The sequence below is a fragment of the Epinephelus lanceolatus genome, chromosome 23, assembly GCF_041903045.1.
Source record: "Epinephelus lanceolatus isolate andai-2023 chromosome 23, ASM4190304v1, whole genome shotgun sequence".
Taxonomy (NCBI): Eukaryota; Metazoa; Chordata; class Actinopteri; order Perciformes; family Serranidae; genus Epinephelus; species Epinephelus lanceolatus.
The window spans coordinates 35,932,977-35,950,169 of record NC_135756.1 but is presented as its reverse complement, the minus strand read 5'-3'; the positions used below and the strand labels follow the sequence as shown (position 1 = coordinate 35,950,169).

The 17,193-nt window shown below is 41.5% G+C and overlaps 1 protein-coding gene across 17 annotated transcripts in view; it reads left to right on the top strand.

Annotated features, from left to right (window-relative positions):
- Nucleotides 1-17,193, top strand: part of LOC117245778 (pleckstrin homology domain-containing family A member 5-like) — a 623,723-nt gene that overhangs the window by 402,459 nt on the left and 204,071 nt on the right. For all 17 annotated transcript variants that reach the window (XR_013490410.1, XR_013490411.1, XR_013490412.1 and 14 more), the window contains one exon: nt 5,612-5,684. Coding sequence is in view for 14 of the 17 variants with exons in the window: in XM_078165309.1 (XP_078021435.1) it covers nt 5,612-5,684 (73 nt within the window). In the remaining 3 variants the exon portion in view is untranslated. The remainder of the gene's footprint in view (nt 1-5,611; nt 5,685-17,193) is intronic.

The window sequence follows — 17,193 nt, the reverse complement described above, 5'->3', positions numbered from 1 at the left end:
ACCATCTCAACAAAAAGAGCGAATATGACCAACTTAACGGCACACCTGAGAATGAGAGACTGGCGGTCTAATTTTTTTTGTTTTTATTTATTTATTTCGATATATTTACGTGTTATTTCAGATATTTAAATTTTCTTTTTTGCATTCCTAAATATTCTTGTTAAATAAGTGTTTATTTCTCTTTAAAAGGGTGTACTTGCATCAATATGCTTTTATTATATGTTTAAAAAATGGTCTAAAAACAGCAAAATTACAACAATAATAAAAATGGTCTTAAAAGCACAATATTATCACTTATCGCAATAATTTCTGACGCAATTAATCGGCCAGCAAAATTTGTTATCGTGACAGGCCCATGTCCACCTCGATTGCAAGTTAAACTGAAAAGAAAATACTGAGGTCTTAGTGAAGAAGGCTCAGTCTAGGCTTTTCTTTCTCAGAAAACTGAGATCCTTTGACATTAGCACAAGGCCTCTGGATGTCTTTTATCAAGGTAGCCTGGCTAGTGTCCTGTTTAATGCTGTACTTTGCTGGGGGGGCAGCATATCTGTGGATTACAAGAACAGGATCAATAAGATTATCACGCAAGCTGGTTCTGTTATTGTTCTACTCCAGAGTCTCTTGATGTCATTGTGGAGAAGAGAACTGGGTCAAAATTAAGAGTGGTTTTGTTTCATGAAAATCATCCACTGCACAATGTATTTAAGGGACTTAGAAGCCCATTCAGTGAGCGACTTGTCATGCCTTAGTGCTCAAATGAACGTCTGAGAAGGTCCTTCGTTCCTGCAGCAGTTAAATATTTAAAAAAAAAACACTGTTAGACGTGGCCTGCTGCACAGCAGCATACTTGTGTGCTGTATTTGCTGGTGGTTCTTATTTATTTATTTATTTATTGAATTGTTTTTATTCATTTCTATCTTCCTGGCTGGTGCTGTTTCCTTATTGTATTTTTATCCCCTAGCTTTTAATCATGTCCTTAGTGGCTTTTAATCACGTTTCTAACTCCGTTTTTAAGGGCCCCACTATGTTCATTGTTGTGTTTTGTGATGTTTGTTGGCTGTTTGTTTGTTTTTTGACCTGGGGCCTGTTTCACAAAACCAGGATAAGGGATTAAGCCGGGATATCTTGGTTATCCTGGATCAACTTATCCTTGATCCAGTTTCACAAAAGCAGGATAGGGGGAAGTGGGATATGTTTTGACATAAGTTACCATGGAGATTTATTCTGTGGAGCTAGCCTGCTCCAGACCAGGCTAAGTTCCAGGATTTATTTAATCTCATCCCTTATCTCAGTTAGCAGCTACCACAAATGGAAACTAATATTTATTCCACTTCACACTACACATTCTTATCACATTCAACGAGACCCACTGTCATTATTTAAAAATTTGTGATCATTAATTGCAGTCATTTTAGATAAATGATTTTAGTAGAAAATTTAGTTAGACTATCTCTCTCATATATATATATATATATATATATATATATACACTGTAAATAAATGATTAAAAAAATACACACCATACAGTAACATGATGACATGATGTTCCTTTATTGAATAGGATAAATCAAAGCAAGTAATCCATCAGTTCCTTTCAAAAGTGACGTCACACAGTGCTCTACAAGATAGAAAGCACTGAATCAAAGCATATTATTCATCACAAGAATAAATACACATTCTCAAAGGTCTGTATATAAAACACCCTGCATGTCTGCACACTGGAATAAATGCAGGACAAATCCATACTTAACAAATGAACAAATGTCAGGCCTGTATACACACAGTACACAGCACAATAAGCCAAATTAATATAAAATAACACAAATTCCTCTGCTATTGCAGGCCATATTCAACTTAAATGTGCAGAATGCATTTTAACTGAAATAATTCAAAACGTATTGGTCCCTGATCAGCCGACCACTGTCGTCATCCGGGAAGATGGCCGGATTGTCCCAGTCCACATCTGATGGCACTCTGGGGGCCCTCTCCTTCCTCAGGCAGGCCACATTGTGGAGGACAGCACAGGCCACAGTAATATCGCATGCTCTGTCTGGACTGACCCTCAGATGGTGCAGACACTGGAAGCGTGCCTTCAGGAGGCCAAAGGTCATCTCGATCCGAGCCCTTGTCCTGGCATGGGCATCGTTATATGCCCGCTGTGCTTCCTGAGGGTCTGCGTAGGGTGTGAGGCAAAAAGGCTCGCAGGCATAGCCTCTGTCCCCCAGCAGCACACCAGAGAATTCACCTGTGAATACAAAATGTCATCATCACAGCCTTATCAATAGAGGGACATTCTTGACATAGCCTTGATTTTAAAAGTGGTTATTAATTGAGGTCAAGGTCAAGCTACAAATGGTTATCTAATTATCAGGATACCTATTGCCTTAAAGAATAGATAATTGATTAAAATGCTCCCTGTTTGACCTTCACACTGCTCAACTTCTGCCATAAAGTGTTTTGATATCTGGGAAATAGCATTTCAGGTACATTATGTGCATTTCTTTTTGTCTTAATACAGCCAGTCTTTGGTGTGTGACTTCTAACCAATCAAAGCACTTGGGGCTACCATAGAGATGACACTAGGCATTATGTCAGACTGTGGAATACAATCTGCAATCCCACCTAACTGTGCACAAATTAAACAAGCAAACACCACAGAAGGTCTTTTGATCTTTTATTTAAGATTCTTCTTCTTGAAGCTGGGTGAGGAAAGGAGAATAATAATTAATAGATTGTCTGTGTTACAGTCAGCATACAGTGTACACTGAAGGTGAAACTCACCTCCCGCTCAAGTTTTTTTATTTCAAGGTTCAGTTTCCTCAGTTTCCTCCTTTTAATTTCGGACTCCACGGAGAGGTCTGCCATCTGTCTTCTTTAGTATTCAATGTCCAGATCGGCCAGTTGTATTTGCCGTTTCAGATGTGTGGCATACAGCTGTCTGATAGCTTGTGAGTTCTGTAAACACATAATAATCAGCACAGCAGGAATTTTGCATGATGGGAATGTACTTCCATAAATACTCGCTATGTTGCAAGGTTGGCTTTCATCCTGTAGAGCATCTGGGTCCTGTTACAGAAATGACATTTTGTGTGGGCTCCAGATGATGATGACTTCTCACCATTGTAGACTGAATGAGTACTTTCATTTGACATGATACCTCAAACCTTCTTGAATCAAGAGACACAGTCTCCTCATCGACTTCATCTGCTGCTCCTGCTGCTCCACTGGTGCCTTCACCCTATCACATTTAAAAGGGATTCATATTAAAGCAAGCAGATGAGACATGCCAGGCTTACAGTATGACTTTGATGGAGGACTCACTGGATCATCATCCTCTGGTATTGGTGACGCCACTGTTGGAGGCTCCAACAGTGAGATGGTGTTTCCAGATACTGCAAGGTAAAACAGAGTCAGATAGTCCAAATGGATTCAATATGAATGGTTGGTTATGTCCCATGTAAAGATGGAAGAATGTACCTTTAATGAAGAGGGAGGCATCTTCCTGGGAGGGATTTATATTTGAGTCTGTCCCCCCAGGGATCCCCTCTAACACAGGCCTGCCTCTGTTAAGTTCCAGGGCTCTGTCCTCTGCAGGGGTGAGGTCAGCTGGTGGTGACCCACCACCCGTGCCTTGCTTGTGGGTTTTTTTTTTAACAGCTATAAGTACAGACAATATGTGAGTAGGCACCCTCTGGGTACAATGTACGCACGTGCATAGTATTTGTCAGGTCACTTACCATTCTGCAGGATGTTCTTATATTTGATCTTGACTTGTTGCCAAGTTCGTTTGGGCCCAGTCATGTTTAATCTAAGAATAATAAATTAATTAAGACAAAATAAATAACACACACACACACATAGATAGTGAATGAAATAACTGAGGAGCAAATATGTAGTTGCATTTACATAATTTCACATCTACAGTCCATTTCACTCGCAGTTTCATAATCAGAGTATAACTACGTTTTTGGGAATGTTAATTAACTATTTGGATTGTAATTGTGATGGATTCAGCAGGGTAGTGAGTGTGTGTTTGTGCAATACATACGCATTCAGGCGGTCTGCAATACTTTGCCATGCTTTCTCTCTTTGTTTGATGGCAGTGGCAGTGTTTCCTTTCTTTTTAATTTGTTCTTTTACCTCTTCGTAGGCCTCCATAATTATGTCCTGCTCCGATGGGGAGAAGTATGCTGCACGTGATGCCATGGTGAATCAGTGAATCTGTGATCAATTACAGGGTCTATTTAAGGAGCCGTGTGCTGCAACTTATCCAGGATTAGTTTCACCTGGCTTGATGAATCCGTGTCTACTTATCCTGGCTTGGCGTTTGTGGAACCAATTAAGCCTGAACTCTGTTGTTTTGGATTGGTTGAGCCAGGCTTACTTACTTATCCTGGATGTCTGAATCCTACTTTTGTGAAACGGACCCCTGGTGGTAAATCAGTTTCCCCGTGGGGATTAATAAAGCTAATCTATCTATCTATCTATCTATTCTTAACTGAAGTATGAAAATCAACTTACAGAAATTTGAAACCTACTTGTAGGTTAAAGGTGTTGCATTTGCCAAGTGATTTGAAACAGTAACAAAACTCAGGCAAAAATATTAATGGCATAGTTTTCACTTTACTAGGTTATGCAAGTTTCAAGTGTCTGTGTGGTTTGATTTAATAATGAACAGAAATCTATGGAAGCCATGGAAGGTGGGGAACACAGTTAGAAAATATAAAACTCTATGGTCTTGGAGGAATGGTTGGCAGTAATGTAAAACATTGTAGGGTTGGAAACATTGAATCCTGACGCATCCAAAGTGTGTGGACAACCTGATGGGAGGACTGTGTTCCTGCTGCGGGGCTTAACTGGACATCAGCGAACCTATTCCTTCCTGTTCCTTGCAAGTTGAGCAATTTTCTTCACTCCACAGAGGTCTACTGTGGGTCAATTTTTCAATTGGTCTGTGGACCTCTGACCACTCTGCAACTCCCTAAAGACAGCCTCATCAAGCACTATTCAACTCAGCTTCCAGATCCCAGTTAGAGCCACTGTCAATAATCTCCATCTAAGCCTCAGCACCTGTGCTGCTGCTCACTGTGTTCACATCAAGATGAGAATCGATTCACTTCACACCTCTCCTCGGACTTGTCAGGCAAAGTGCTCCTCCACTGAAGCAATGTAATCAGTGTGTACCCAAAGCTCCTAAACTCAGGACCTGTGGCCAAATGTCACACGTTGCAAACAGTGAGCGGATGGTCTAAAAGCGTTAGTATTGTCGCTGCAGTCATTACAACACCAGGGAGTGTATAAACAAGAACCAGAGCAGCAGCACAGAGAACAAAGCATAGCCCTTCGCCCCGAGCATCACACAGGCAAATTTGTTACTGCGTTTTAAAGAGATAAAACAGAGCAATTTGTCTCAGAGGGGGAGATAGAAGCTGGTTAATAGAAGCAGCCAGAGGGAGAGACAGCAAGACTGTCAAGAGAAGGGAAGTGAGGGGAGATCAAAGGAAAGAGACTGAGATTGTGAGCAAAAGAGAGACAGAGAGAGTGTAATGTTTTCTGTAATGACAACACTTTGACTGATTTACTGATGGTCTATGACCTTTGTCCCCTGCAGGACAGCACAGGCATGAAGCTGTGGAAGAAGAGATGGTTTGTTCTGTCCGACATGTGCCTCTTCTACTACCGTGGTGAGGACACACACACACACACACACACACATCCAAATGCCAAATGTATGATGCATGCTGGTAAATGAAATTGGTATAACTGACAAATCAAAAGCAAGTCCATGTTCTGTTCAAGGGTATTTTAACAAGCACATTCCCCATTTCAAGGATTATACCATTCTTGATTGACGGCCATCTTATGTTGTACTCTTTATTGTAAACATACAGACAAATTAAGGGAGAAAATCTGAGTAAATAAGTAGGAAAACATTGGAAATGCAGATTAGGGATTCACTGATTGGTATCTGCCTCGGGTCCACTCCATTCATCTGCTGCAGTCATCACTTCCTGCTGTCCTTCACAATAAAACATTGTATAACAGCAGCAGGCCTTTACTTTGAAACTGGATGTACAGACAGTGCCATTTGCGGTTGGATGATAAAACCAAAAATCGTTGTGATGTAATTAAAAGACCATTTTCTGCACTATTGTCAGGAGGTGTTTTACAAACATGGAGGATTTTTTTTGTTTAGTTTTTAGTGAGCATTTTGTGTTAATGTGACAGAAGATACGCTTACAGAAAACATAGGAAGAGAGAGAGGGGTATAATGATATGATACAATATGATACGATATGATACGATGCAATATGATACGAAACTAAATGAAACAATGCAATATGACACAATACAGATTTATTGTCATTTTATAGTTTGTGGCTCATAGGTAGAGCGGGTTGTCCATTAATCAGAAGATCAGCAGTTTGATCCCCAGTTCCTCCAGTCCACATGTCAAAGTATCCTTGGGAAAGATGCTGAACCCCAACTTGCCCCCGGTGGCTGTTCCATCAGTGTGTCAGTGCGTGTGAATGGTTACTGAGTAGCAGGTGGCACCATGCATGGTAGCCTCGGCCGCCAGTGTGTGAATGTATGTGTGAATAGCTGAATGTGACCTGTAGTGTAAAAGTGCTTTGACTGGTCGGAAGACTAGAAAGGTGCTATTCAAGTTCAGTCCATTTACAATTTACACAGAAATTCGTTCATCCTCAGACAGCTGTAGTTGCATTTTGTGGTTGGATGATAAAGACAAAACTTGTTGTGATTTAATTAAAGGTACATTTTCTGCACTACTGTCAGGAAGTCATTTACAAATATAAAAGAAATCTTTTGTTTTTGTTTTCTTTACTTTTCTTTTATTCTGTTTTGTTTTGTTTTGTTTTGTTTTGTTTTGTTTTGAGAGAGCATTTTGTGTTGATGTGACAGTGAAAGTACATATGTTTACAGGAAACATAGGAAGAGAGAGGGGGTATAATGATACGATCAGAGTTGGGTATAACGCGTTACTTTGTAATTTACTTTGTAACGCGTTAGAGTACTTTGATCACTTTTTGCAGTAACGAGTAACGCGTTAGATTGCTGTTTGAGTAATCAAATACTTAACTACATTTTCAAACGACATCAGTTACTTCTGTTACTTTTAGAACGCTGGTCCTTCAGCTCCGAAATAGCAACGGCTGTCATTTGGTTCTAATAACGGAGATAACGTTAAACCTATCAGTCTGAAAGAAGCCACGGAGCTTGTGGCTCGCTACGTGGTCGTTGTCATTGTCTACAATGGAGTCTAAAAAAAGGTGGAGGAGGACTCGCTGACAGACATATTTCAGACTCAGGACTTGCATTATGCCTGGTACACGCTACACGCTGGTACTCACCAATTATCCCCGGTTGTCTTTCACAGCGTGTGTGATGACATCGGGTTATTCTTGTCCTATTTTTAGTTCACTATTATTTGAGTCAGAACTGTGTTTGTTCATGTGCCAGCCGACATGTTGTTGTAGTCACCTAATCTCTCAAGACAGATTCTGCAATTTACATTGTAGATCTGTCAGCAGCCCTGTGTGAAAGACGACTGGGGGGGGGGGGGGGGCTTTGAGTTTGAACGATGCTGCGCTTTAGCCAATCACAATGGACGGGGCGTGGCCGAGACATGCAGGTGTCCCCAGGAAATGTGTACCTACAGAAACAGCAAGCTCCGCGTTCATAGCGACCGCTTCACCCAAAACGCCGTCCCGTCAACGTGAAAAAAAAAAGTTTTTTCCAGCGGATGTCTTAGTTACAACATGATTGAGCTAACTGGAGTAGTTTCATGTCGTATCCGACAACAGGAGGCTTTTAACAGATGACGTCCTGATGTTAGCTTTGCTAACTGTCCCTGTCAGCTGCAGCCACTGCTGCTTTCTAGACATCGTGATTTCCCATAACTGAATAAATACCACACATAGCAACACAAAACTACTTTGCTAGCTCAATCATGTTGTAACTAAGATATCCGCTGGAAAAAATATTTTATTCACGGACCGTTTATTGAGTCATTACCTTATTTTTATACAGTCTATGGTTATTACAGACGCTAACGGCTAATGTTAACAGCTAACGGTTAGCCCAGCTAATCTATGATAACCATGTTATTAATTAGCCTACAAAACGTGCACACAGAAATAGTAACGTTTGTTCAATCATTGTGTTTATAGACTTAACAAACATCAGATTAGTCTACACGGTGATATAGTGACGTGAAAAATGTGATATATAGCTGAACTGAAGGGCGTGAGCGATCGCCGAGGCCCCTGCACTTCCGTTAGTTGAAAAACTCCGGGCTGTGCCTCCAGAGGTAAAGGAAGGAAAAAATAAAAGTTTTTTTTTTTTTTTTTTTTTACAGATGGATTTCCGGATTGGTAGTCACTTAAAAGCGTCAGCAGATGGCAGGAGCTACATTTGAAGTGCCATAAGTAAACTATCAAGCTACTGTATCTTCCACAGGAAGTTCTGACAGATGTTTCAGAGTAAAAGCCTATTTAGAAAATGGAGGGATTCTCTAGCCGAGGTTATAAGGGGCTTTTAATTTGAAACAAGTGTTGAGTTTGAAATGACAGTGCAATATGTTAACTTTACAAAGACAACAGGAGCGGATAAAAAGTAAATATATAAACACACAGAGGGATTAATAAATAATGGACAGTCTATAATGTAGTTTGTTTCAAATGAAGCTGGGAGCCTCTGCAGTTGTGGTGAATAAAAGCCCCGCCTCTATTTGTTACTGTTATTACTTTATGTCCAACCGTGAGGATGTACCATTGTTTGCTAGCTTGATGCTAATGACAGTAACGTTAAAGGTAGGATCTGGAGGATTTTCAAACAAAACAAAATACAGACATACTGTATACAAATGAAATCCTGCTTAATCATCACCTATGGGCTTCTACTCATGTGTGGTGGTGAATCTGTTTGCAGAGCTCCTGCCCTTTAACTGTATTTTGATGTTTTTGTGAGCTCGAACCCACTTCTGGGTGGAGATTTCCCCAGCCAATGAGAGAGCGCAGGTGCCGTGCCCGAGTGTGTCCGAGCGTGCACCAGCGCGAACCTTGCCTGAATCTCTTCTGTGAAGCCTTCTTCCGTACACCCAGGAGAAATGGCGGATACAGACGTACCCACGAAGAAAAGGAAATTAAATGTGAGTGAGGCAAAACGCCGAGCCGATAAAGCACGGGCCAAAACTTGTGTGAATATCGGGGTGGCTTTCACCCGCTTTCGAACATTGAAGGAGTGGCTCGGGATGTACAGCGACGCGGAGTTGGCCTACTTTCTGTTGGACAGGTAAATCCCAAATACAGGCCAGTTAGCTTGTGCTAGTTTGCTAATTTATCAACAACAACTGTAATTTCTACGTAGTTTATTGTGGAGGCTAATTCCGACTATCAACCAATGCAAATAACTTTACGTTTAGCTAATATATGGCTTGATGTAGTGTGAGGATTGAGCTTTGAATCATTTTGTGTAACACCCAACTGCCGGGAGGGGTAGGGGCAGCGCGCAGTTGAGCCTGATAGGAGGGGCCAAATTTGAATGTGTGTTTACAAACAGCAACTGGAAAATCCTCCAGACCCTACCTTTAACTCAGCGGGTTGAGTGCCTCTGCTGTTTGACACCATCATTTCCCCCTTTTACTCTGTGTGGTAACATCCCTAGAGGAAATATTAAAAACGCTGAGGTGTTGTTGTCATACAGTTGTCTACAGCAGCAGATCGTTCTGTGTTTCTAGTGGTCAAAGTGACAGCTGTGATGGGAGAATTGGATCTCAGTGAAGGGCAAGTGGTCCATAACTTTAATTGTGGAGACAAAAAAAATGTAGGCTTAGCGCCCTGTGGTCCATTGCCCAATAGGAAATATAGAATACTCAAAAGTACTTTAAAAGTGCTTGAGTTACTTTTCTCAGGGAGTAACGTTGGAAGTACTTTTAAAGTAATTGAGTTACTTTACTCAGGGAGTAACGCAGTAAAGTAACTGGTTACTTTTTTAAAAAGTAACGCAGTAACATACTTTGATTACTTTTAAAGTAACCCTTACCCAACACTGGATACGATACTATGAGATACAATACAGCTTTATTGTCAGTTTACACAGAAATTCATTTAGCGTCCTCAGACAGTTCCACTTAAGAAGCTCACACACATATGATTATGTAACATATGTTAGCTTGTCTGACTAGCTTTGCACAAGTCACCTGTTCAATACTCAAACCTGTCCAGTCAGTATACTACCAGGCTCTTAAGGTGCTTGACAGGAAGCCAGACACTCATCACCATTCTGCTTAAAAAAAACATAATTCACTGAGCTGGAACACCTAGCAAATTTACAGACGCCTGTCTTGTTTATAAGATTCTGCATAGCTGTATGCACAGGTAAAAATACTGCAATATAAGTAAACAGTTTAAACATTTGAAATACTGATGCAGACCAGACTAGAAATGAATATACCCCCGTCTCCAACTCACCAGATTATGTCTCCCCACTCACCATAGGAGCTTTTTTAAGAATAGTAAGGCAGAGAAAAAATGGGTGAGAGCAACAGGGCATAAACATTTAGGAAGGACTGTGCAATTCTGAAAAATGCATAAACTGATGCATAATTACACATTACCTGCGCTGTCTTGTTTGTGTGTGTATGTGTGTGTGTGTGTGTGTGTGTCACTGGAACAACAGCCCCGCCCCCCTGCTCTCCACTCACACACAGCAGGCAGCCAGGGTGAGCAACACAGATCTCTCGTCTTCAGGGAGAATAGCGAAAATTATGATACAGTGACGGATAATTGAAGAGTTGAAAAGTTGGGGAGATAAATGTGCAAGATAACGTTTATCTTGTAAAAACAAAAAACAAACAAAAAAAAAAACGCGACTGCTCCAGTACCAATAGCAGAACCATTAAGGTCACAGCTTAGCAATACTGCGGTCTTGAAGAATGTAGCCCCGGGGCTTGTTCAGTACCGGAGTTCCGTACCCATCCGTATTCTCTGCATACACCAGTGTTGGGGGGCGTTACTTAAAAAAGTAATGTATTACACATTACTTAGGGAAAAAGTAATCCCTTACTCTACTTGATTACTCCCTGGAGAAAGTAATTAGTTACAATACTCGCTACATCACTAGTTACTCTTTAAAATTGCCTGAAATGCACTGTCACGTAAAGTTAACGATATAGCATTAAACCTTACATATGTGTAACAATCCTAAGGTAGGTATAGTTAACTAGATGGATATACCCAGAGTCGGCTTCACAAGGGGGCACCAGGGGGCAGTGCCCCCCCCCCCCCCCCCCCCCCCCCCCCCCCCCACTTCATTCACTGTGCCCCCTTACTTGTATAAAAGCATATGCTTTCTCCCATCAGTGTAATTGTAGCGATGACTGTAATCCATTATGCTATTAGGCTGTTGCATGAGGTGTCAGGCCATAGCTTCTTCATTGCACAGCTGGTTCACAAGGTAGGCCCCTAAGCAGACTTCCCTCTTTCTCTCCTTAAAGGAAATGACCACTTTAGAATGAAAATACAGACAATTTACTGACCCTCATGCTGACAAAAAGTCCAGTGTAGTTTTTTAATCCACAAAACTCGTTCGGGGTATTGGAGGATAACAGCTACACTTGAAGTGCATGAAACCCACATTTTTAAAATGTAACGTTAATAAAACTCCAATAATGCATTCCAAAAATGTCAGAACACCTCGTCCGTCGTGATCCAAGTGCCCTGAAGCCGCGGCATGCAAAATTGACTTGAAAAGATGTAATTTACTCCACTTTTATAGCATAATTTCTCACCGTAGTCAGTTAGCATGCCCTGCAGGCGTGCTGTGTTTACATGGCAACTCGCGCGAGACTAGCTGATGGCTAGTGGTGGTGCTAGTTCTCGAGTCCCGTGCGAGTTGCCATATAAACACAGCAGCCTGTATATGATATCTATGCTTCGATACCCTGAATGAGTTTTGTGGATTAAAAAACTACACTGGACTTATTGTCGGCATGAGGGTCAGTAAGTACTGTCTGTATTTTCATTCTAAAGTGGCCATTTCCTTTAAGTATTTGCAGGGTTTCCGCCAGAGAAGTTGTTATGCCACGCAGGGGGTGGTTAACATGTGTAAAGGTGCTATGATTATATTACATGCCCACTGCCCCACAGTCAGTTAGTTCATTTTTGCATATCAGCACCACGTTCATCTAATAAAAAAACCTCAAATTTGTAAAATACTAAGCGTGTTATCAATACTTAGTAGGACAACGGACGTTACAATTATAAACTGAAAGTGTGCACTGCAGCACAGAGTAGCGGAGTGAGACGTCTGTTCTCGCTCCTGCTATCTGCTGTAAACACATGAAGCTGCTCCCATGTCTCCCCGGGTCCTGGTGCTTGCTTGCGGCAGAAACTCTTCCATCCTCTGGCTCATCCCTGCATCTGTGTTCGCCACTGACCGGCTGGACATGGAGGACGACCCGTTGGCAACAGCCTGAAGCCCGTCGCCACTAACTCTTAAGTAAGGGGAAGACCTAATGATGAATTAAGTAACGCAACTAAGGACTTAAGTGTTTGATTAGTAACTGTAATGTGATTACTGCATTTAGAGACAGTAGTGCCTTACACTACTCATTACTGAAAAAAGCCATTTTTGGCGGTAAAGTAACGCGTTACCCCCAACACTGGCATACACACAGGTGACGGTCAGTCAATGAGACATTTCACATTTAAATTGTGCAATTAATGGAGGTTCTTTAACTATGTCGCTAACAAGTGGGCGAAATATGGAAAGAATACAATAACAATTTGTAGAAAGAGCGAGGATTACTATCATTACATACAGTTGAGTTTCATAACATACAGTTGAGTTTCATTACATACAGTTACATTAAGGGGGGGTGTCCAAGCAATTTGACATATTTGAGCATTTTATAAAAAGTAACGCTAAAGTTACTTTTCCAGGTAATTAGTTACTTTTATAGTGCAGTAACTCAGTTACTAACTCAGTTACTTTTTGGGGAAAGTAAGGAGTAACTATGACTAATTTTTTTAAGTAATGTGGTAACACTTTACAGTAAGATATACAAAATTAGAGTAGTTACTGAGGAACTAAGGTACACAAAATTAGAGTAGTTACTGAGGAACTAATGAGGAACGAATGAGTAGTTACTGAGGAACTAATGAGGAACGAATGAGGATCTAATGAGGAACAAATGAGTAGTTACTGAGGAGCTAATGAGGAACGAATGAGTAGTTACTGAGGAACTAAGCTACACAAAATTAGAGTAGTTACTGAGGAACTAATGAGGAACAAATGAGTAGTTACTGAGGAACTAATGAGGAACTAACTATTAGTTAATGGTCAGTTCTTCATTAACTCATGATCAAATTTCATACAGGAGTTAATCACGACTTAATGATTAGTTTGCTAGTTACTTCATCAGTACAGAATCATTACTCAATAACCTGTCCATTAGTCAACCTTTTTATGCCCTAAAATAAAGTGACACATAATAAGTAGTCTTTCATTACTTCATCATCATCTTTACAATTCGTTCCTTAACAAAAAATCACAGACAGCAGGATTCTTGAGAAGAGTTTTATTCATTATTTTCAGACCACATATGACCATGCATGTTATTCTGTACGATGATGCCTTAAAGGTGCTGACATATCAAACTGACATCAAAGAACTAGCAGCGACGAAAGCCAACTGTTGCGTCGTCTGCATCGCCTCACATCGCCCTGTGTCAGTTGCATTTGAACACACTACAAAGACTACATCCGACAGTCAAGTAGCACATACGTTCTGCGCCTGCGTGAGAGGAAATAATGCAAAAAGGGAAACTGGAAGTCCGGGGAATGCATGAGATAAACAAAGTAGCGGAGTGAGAGAGTGGTACATCCTATCAGCCGAGGGGTTTCCTATTAGCCTACATCTAGACGGTCCCAGTGTTTCCTCCGCAGGCTCCACTTCACTCAGCTTAACTCAGCTGCCTGACCAAACCCGCTGCACTGGTTAGCCCCGGTTTCACAACAGGCAGATTCACTCGCAACAGGGGCGAGGATATAAAACCTGAACAGCCAATCAGAGTGATCTCGGTGGTCTCTCTCACCGACAAGCTCCGCCACCGATTCAACGTGGTCAATCGGCCGAAAAGCTGTCGACGCCGAAGTGCCGACGATGCAGAACACACTGCAAAAACTAGGGTGACAGACGCTCACCGACGGCCCGACTTTGACTGACGGCCAACCGTCGGCTTGGTGTGTCGGGGCCTTTAGAAATAAATATGATAGTGTGTCACATTTTAGCTAGGCTAAGCTTAAAGAATCTATCATGGGGGCTGCGTGTAAAGTACTGTATACTGATCACACCGTTGTTCACAGTACAGTTGTTTGAGATGCACAAAATTTAGAGTAGTTACTATGAAACAAATTTGGAACTAACGAGGAACTAACTATTAGTTAATGGTCAGTTCTTCAGTAACTCCTGATCAAATTTCAGAGTAGTTACTGAGGAACTAATGAAGAACTAACTATTACTTTATCATTACCTACCCTTTTTGTGTACCCTAAAGTAAAGTGAAACATCAAAATGAGTAGGTAATGATTTAGTACTCATTACCTACTCATTTTGATGTCTCACTTTACTTTAGGTCTTTAACTGACCATTAACTAATAGTTCATCATTGGTTCCTCATTAGTTCCTCAGTAACTACTCTAATTTTGTGTACCTTAGTTCCTCAGTAACTGCTCATTAGTTCATCATTAGTTCCTCAGTAACTACTCTAATTTTGTGTACCTTAGTTCCTCAGTAACTACTCATTTGTTCCTCATTAGTTCCTCAGTAACTACTCTAATTTTGTGTACCTTATTGTAAAGTGTTACCAGTAACGTTCCCAGCACTGGTCACCAGTACCCTTAGCACTGAAAAAGCACTCAGACATTGGCACACACAGTCAACCAGATACCCAAAGAGGTATCCAACTTTTGTACCTCCACTAGTTCTTTATGGGATACAGACAAGAGGTCAGCAGGTAAGGACAAAGCATATTTGACATTGCCTTTGTGTATCAGATTTCACCTCACTAACGGAGGTAGTCATGGACCTCATAGTGCAAACTGAAGATGCTGTCTGATTTGGTGCATCAAAAACCTGATGCTTTTTAGCAGATGCCACGTTGGGCATTCTTGACTGCTCATTAGGCCATATACGTGCTCCAGCTACATCATTGCCTAGGATGACACCAACCCCCTCAACAGGCAACTCTGGCCACACTCCAACCTCAACATCCCCCTGTACAAGGTTATGGGACAAAAACACCTTATGCACAGGACCAAACTATGTTGTTAAACCCATTCCTTGAATGGGGACACACTTTCCTGTGTCTGATTAAGGTGAAAAATTCAGGACTGATTCATGCAGTCATTTCAAATTTCCGTGTGGTCCGTGGTGGAGCCCTGACCGATCCGTGACAGGTCCCTTTTGTCACCTAGCTGGGCTCGTAGCTTTAATGAGATCCCCACGATGACGTAGAGCATACGGGGCCAACTGGTAATGCCCCTAAGTTTAATTTGTAGAAACCAGTTGCAATGGTCTGTCTATCCACCAGGAGGAGCAGTGAGTGTGGAAGCTGGACCGGTTTACTGCACCTCTTATTATAATAGTGGGAGGGAGCTTCCAACACAGAGCATATTTAATGATTATCACTATATATATATATATATATATATATATATATATATATATATATATATATATGTACAGTACAGGCCAAAAGTTTGGACACACCTTCTCATTCAATGCGTTTTCTTTATTTTCATGACTATTTACATTGTAGATTCTCACTGAAGGCATCAAAACTATGAATGAACACATGTGGAGTTATGTACTTAACAAAAAAAGGTGAAATAACTGAAAACATGTTTTATATTCTAGTTTCTTCAAAATAGTCACCCTTTGCTCTGATTACTGCTTTGCACACTCTTGGCATTCTCTCCATGAGCTTCAAGAGGTAGTCACCTGAAATGGTTTCCACTTCACAGGTGTGCCTTATCAGGGTTAATTAGTGGAATTTCTTGCTTTATCAATGGGGTTGGGACCATCAGTTGTGTTGTGCAGAAGTCAGGTTAATACACAGCCGACAGCCCTATTGGACAACTGTTAAAATTCATATTATGGCAAGAACCAATCAGCTAACTAAAGAAAAACGAGTGGTCATCATTACTTTAAGAAATGAAGGTCAGTCAGTCCGGAAAATTGCAAAAACTTTAAATGTGTCCCCAAGTGGAGTCGCAAAAACCATCAAGCGCTACAATGAAACTGGCACACATGAGGACCGACCCAGGAAAGGAAGACCAAGAGTCACCTCTGCTTCTGAGGATAAGTTCATCCGAGTCACCAGCCTCAGAAATGGCAAGTTAACAGCAGCTCAGATCAGAGACCAGATGAATGCCACACAGAGTTCTAGCAGCAGACCCATCTCTAGAACAACTGTTAAGAGGAGACTGCGCCAATCAGGCCTTCATGGTCAAAGAGCTGCTAGGAAACCACTGCTAAGGAGAGGCAACAAGCAGAAGAGATTTGTTTGGGCCAAGAAACACAAGGAATGGACATTAGACCAGTGGAAATCTGTGCTTTGGTCTGATGAGTCCAAATTTGAGATCTTTGGTTTCAACCGCTGTGTCTTTGTGAGACGCAGAAAAGGTGAACGGATGGATTCCACATGCCTGGTTCCCACTGTGAAGCATGGAGGAGGAGGTGTGATGGTGTGGGGGTGTTTTGCTGGTGACACTGTTGGGGATTTATTCAAAATTGAAGGCACACTGAACCAGCATGGCTACCACAGCATCCTGCAGCGACATGCCATCCCATCCGGTTTGCGTTTAGTTGGACGATCATTTATTTTTCAACAGGACAATGACCCCAAACACACCTCCAGGCTGTGTAAGGGCTATTTGACCAAGAAGGAGAGTGATGGAGTGCTGCGGCAGATGACCTGGCCTCCACAGTCACCGGACCTGAACCCAATCGAGATGGTTTGGGGTGAGCTGGACCGCAGAGTGAAGGCAAAGGGGCCAACAAGTGCTAAACACCTCTGGGAACTCCTTCAAGACTGTTGGAAAACCATTTCAGGTGACTACCTCTTGAAGCTCATGGAGAGAATGCCAAGAGTGTGCAAAGCAGTAA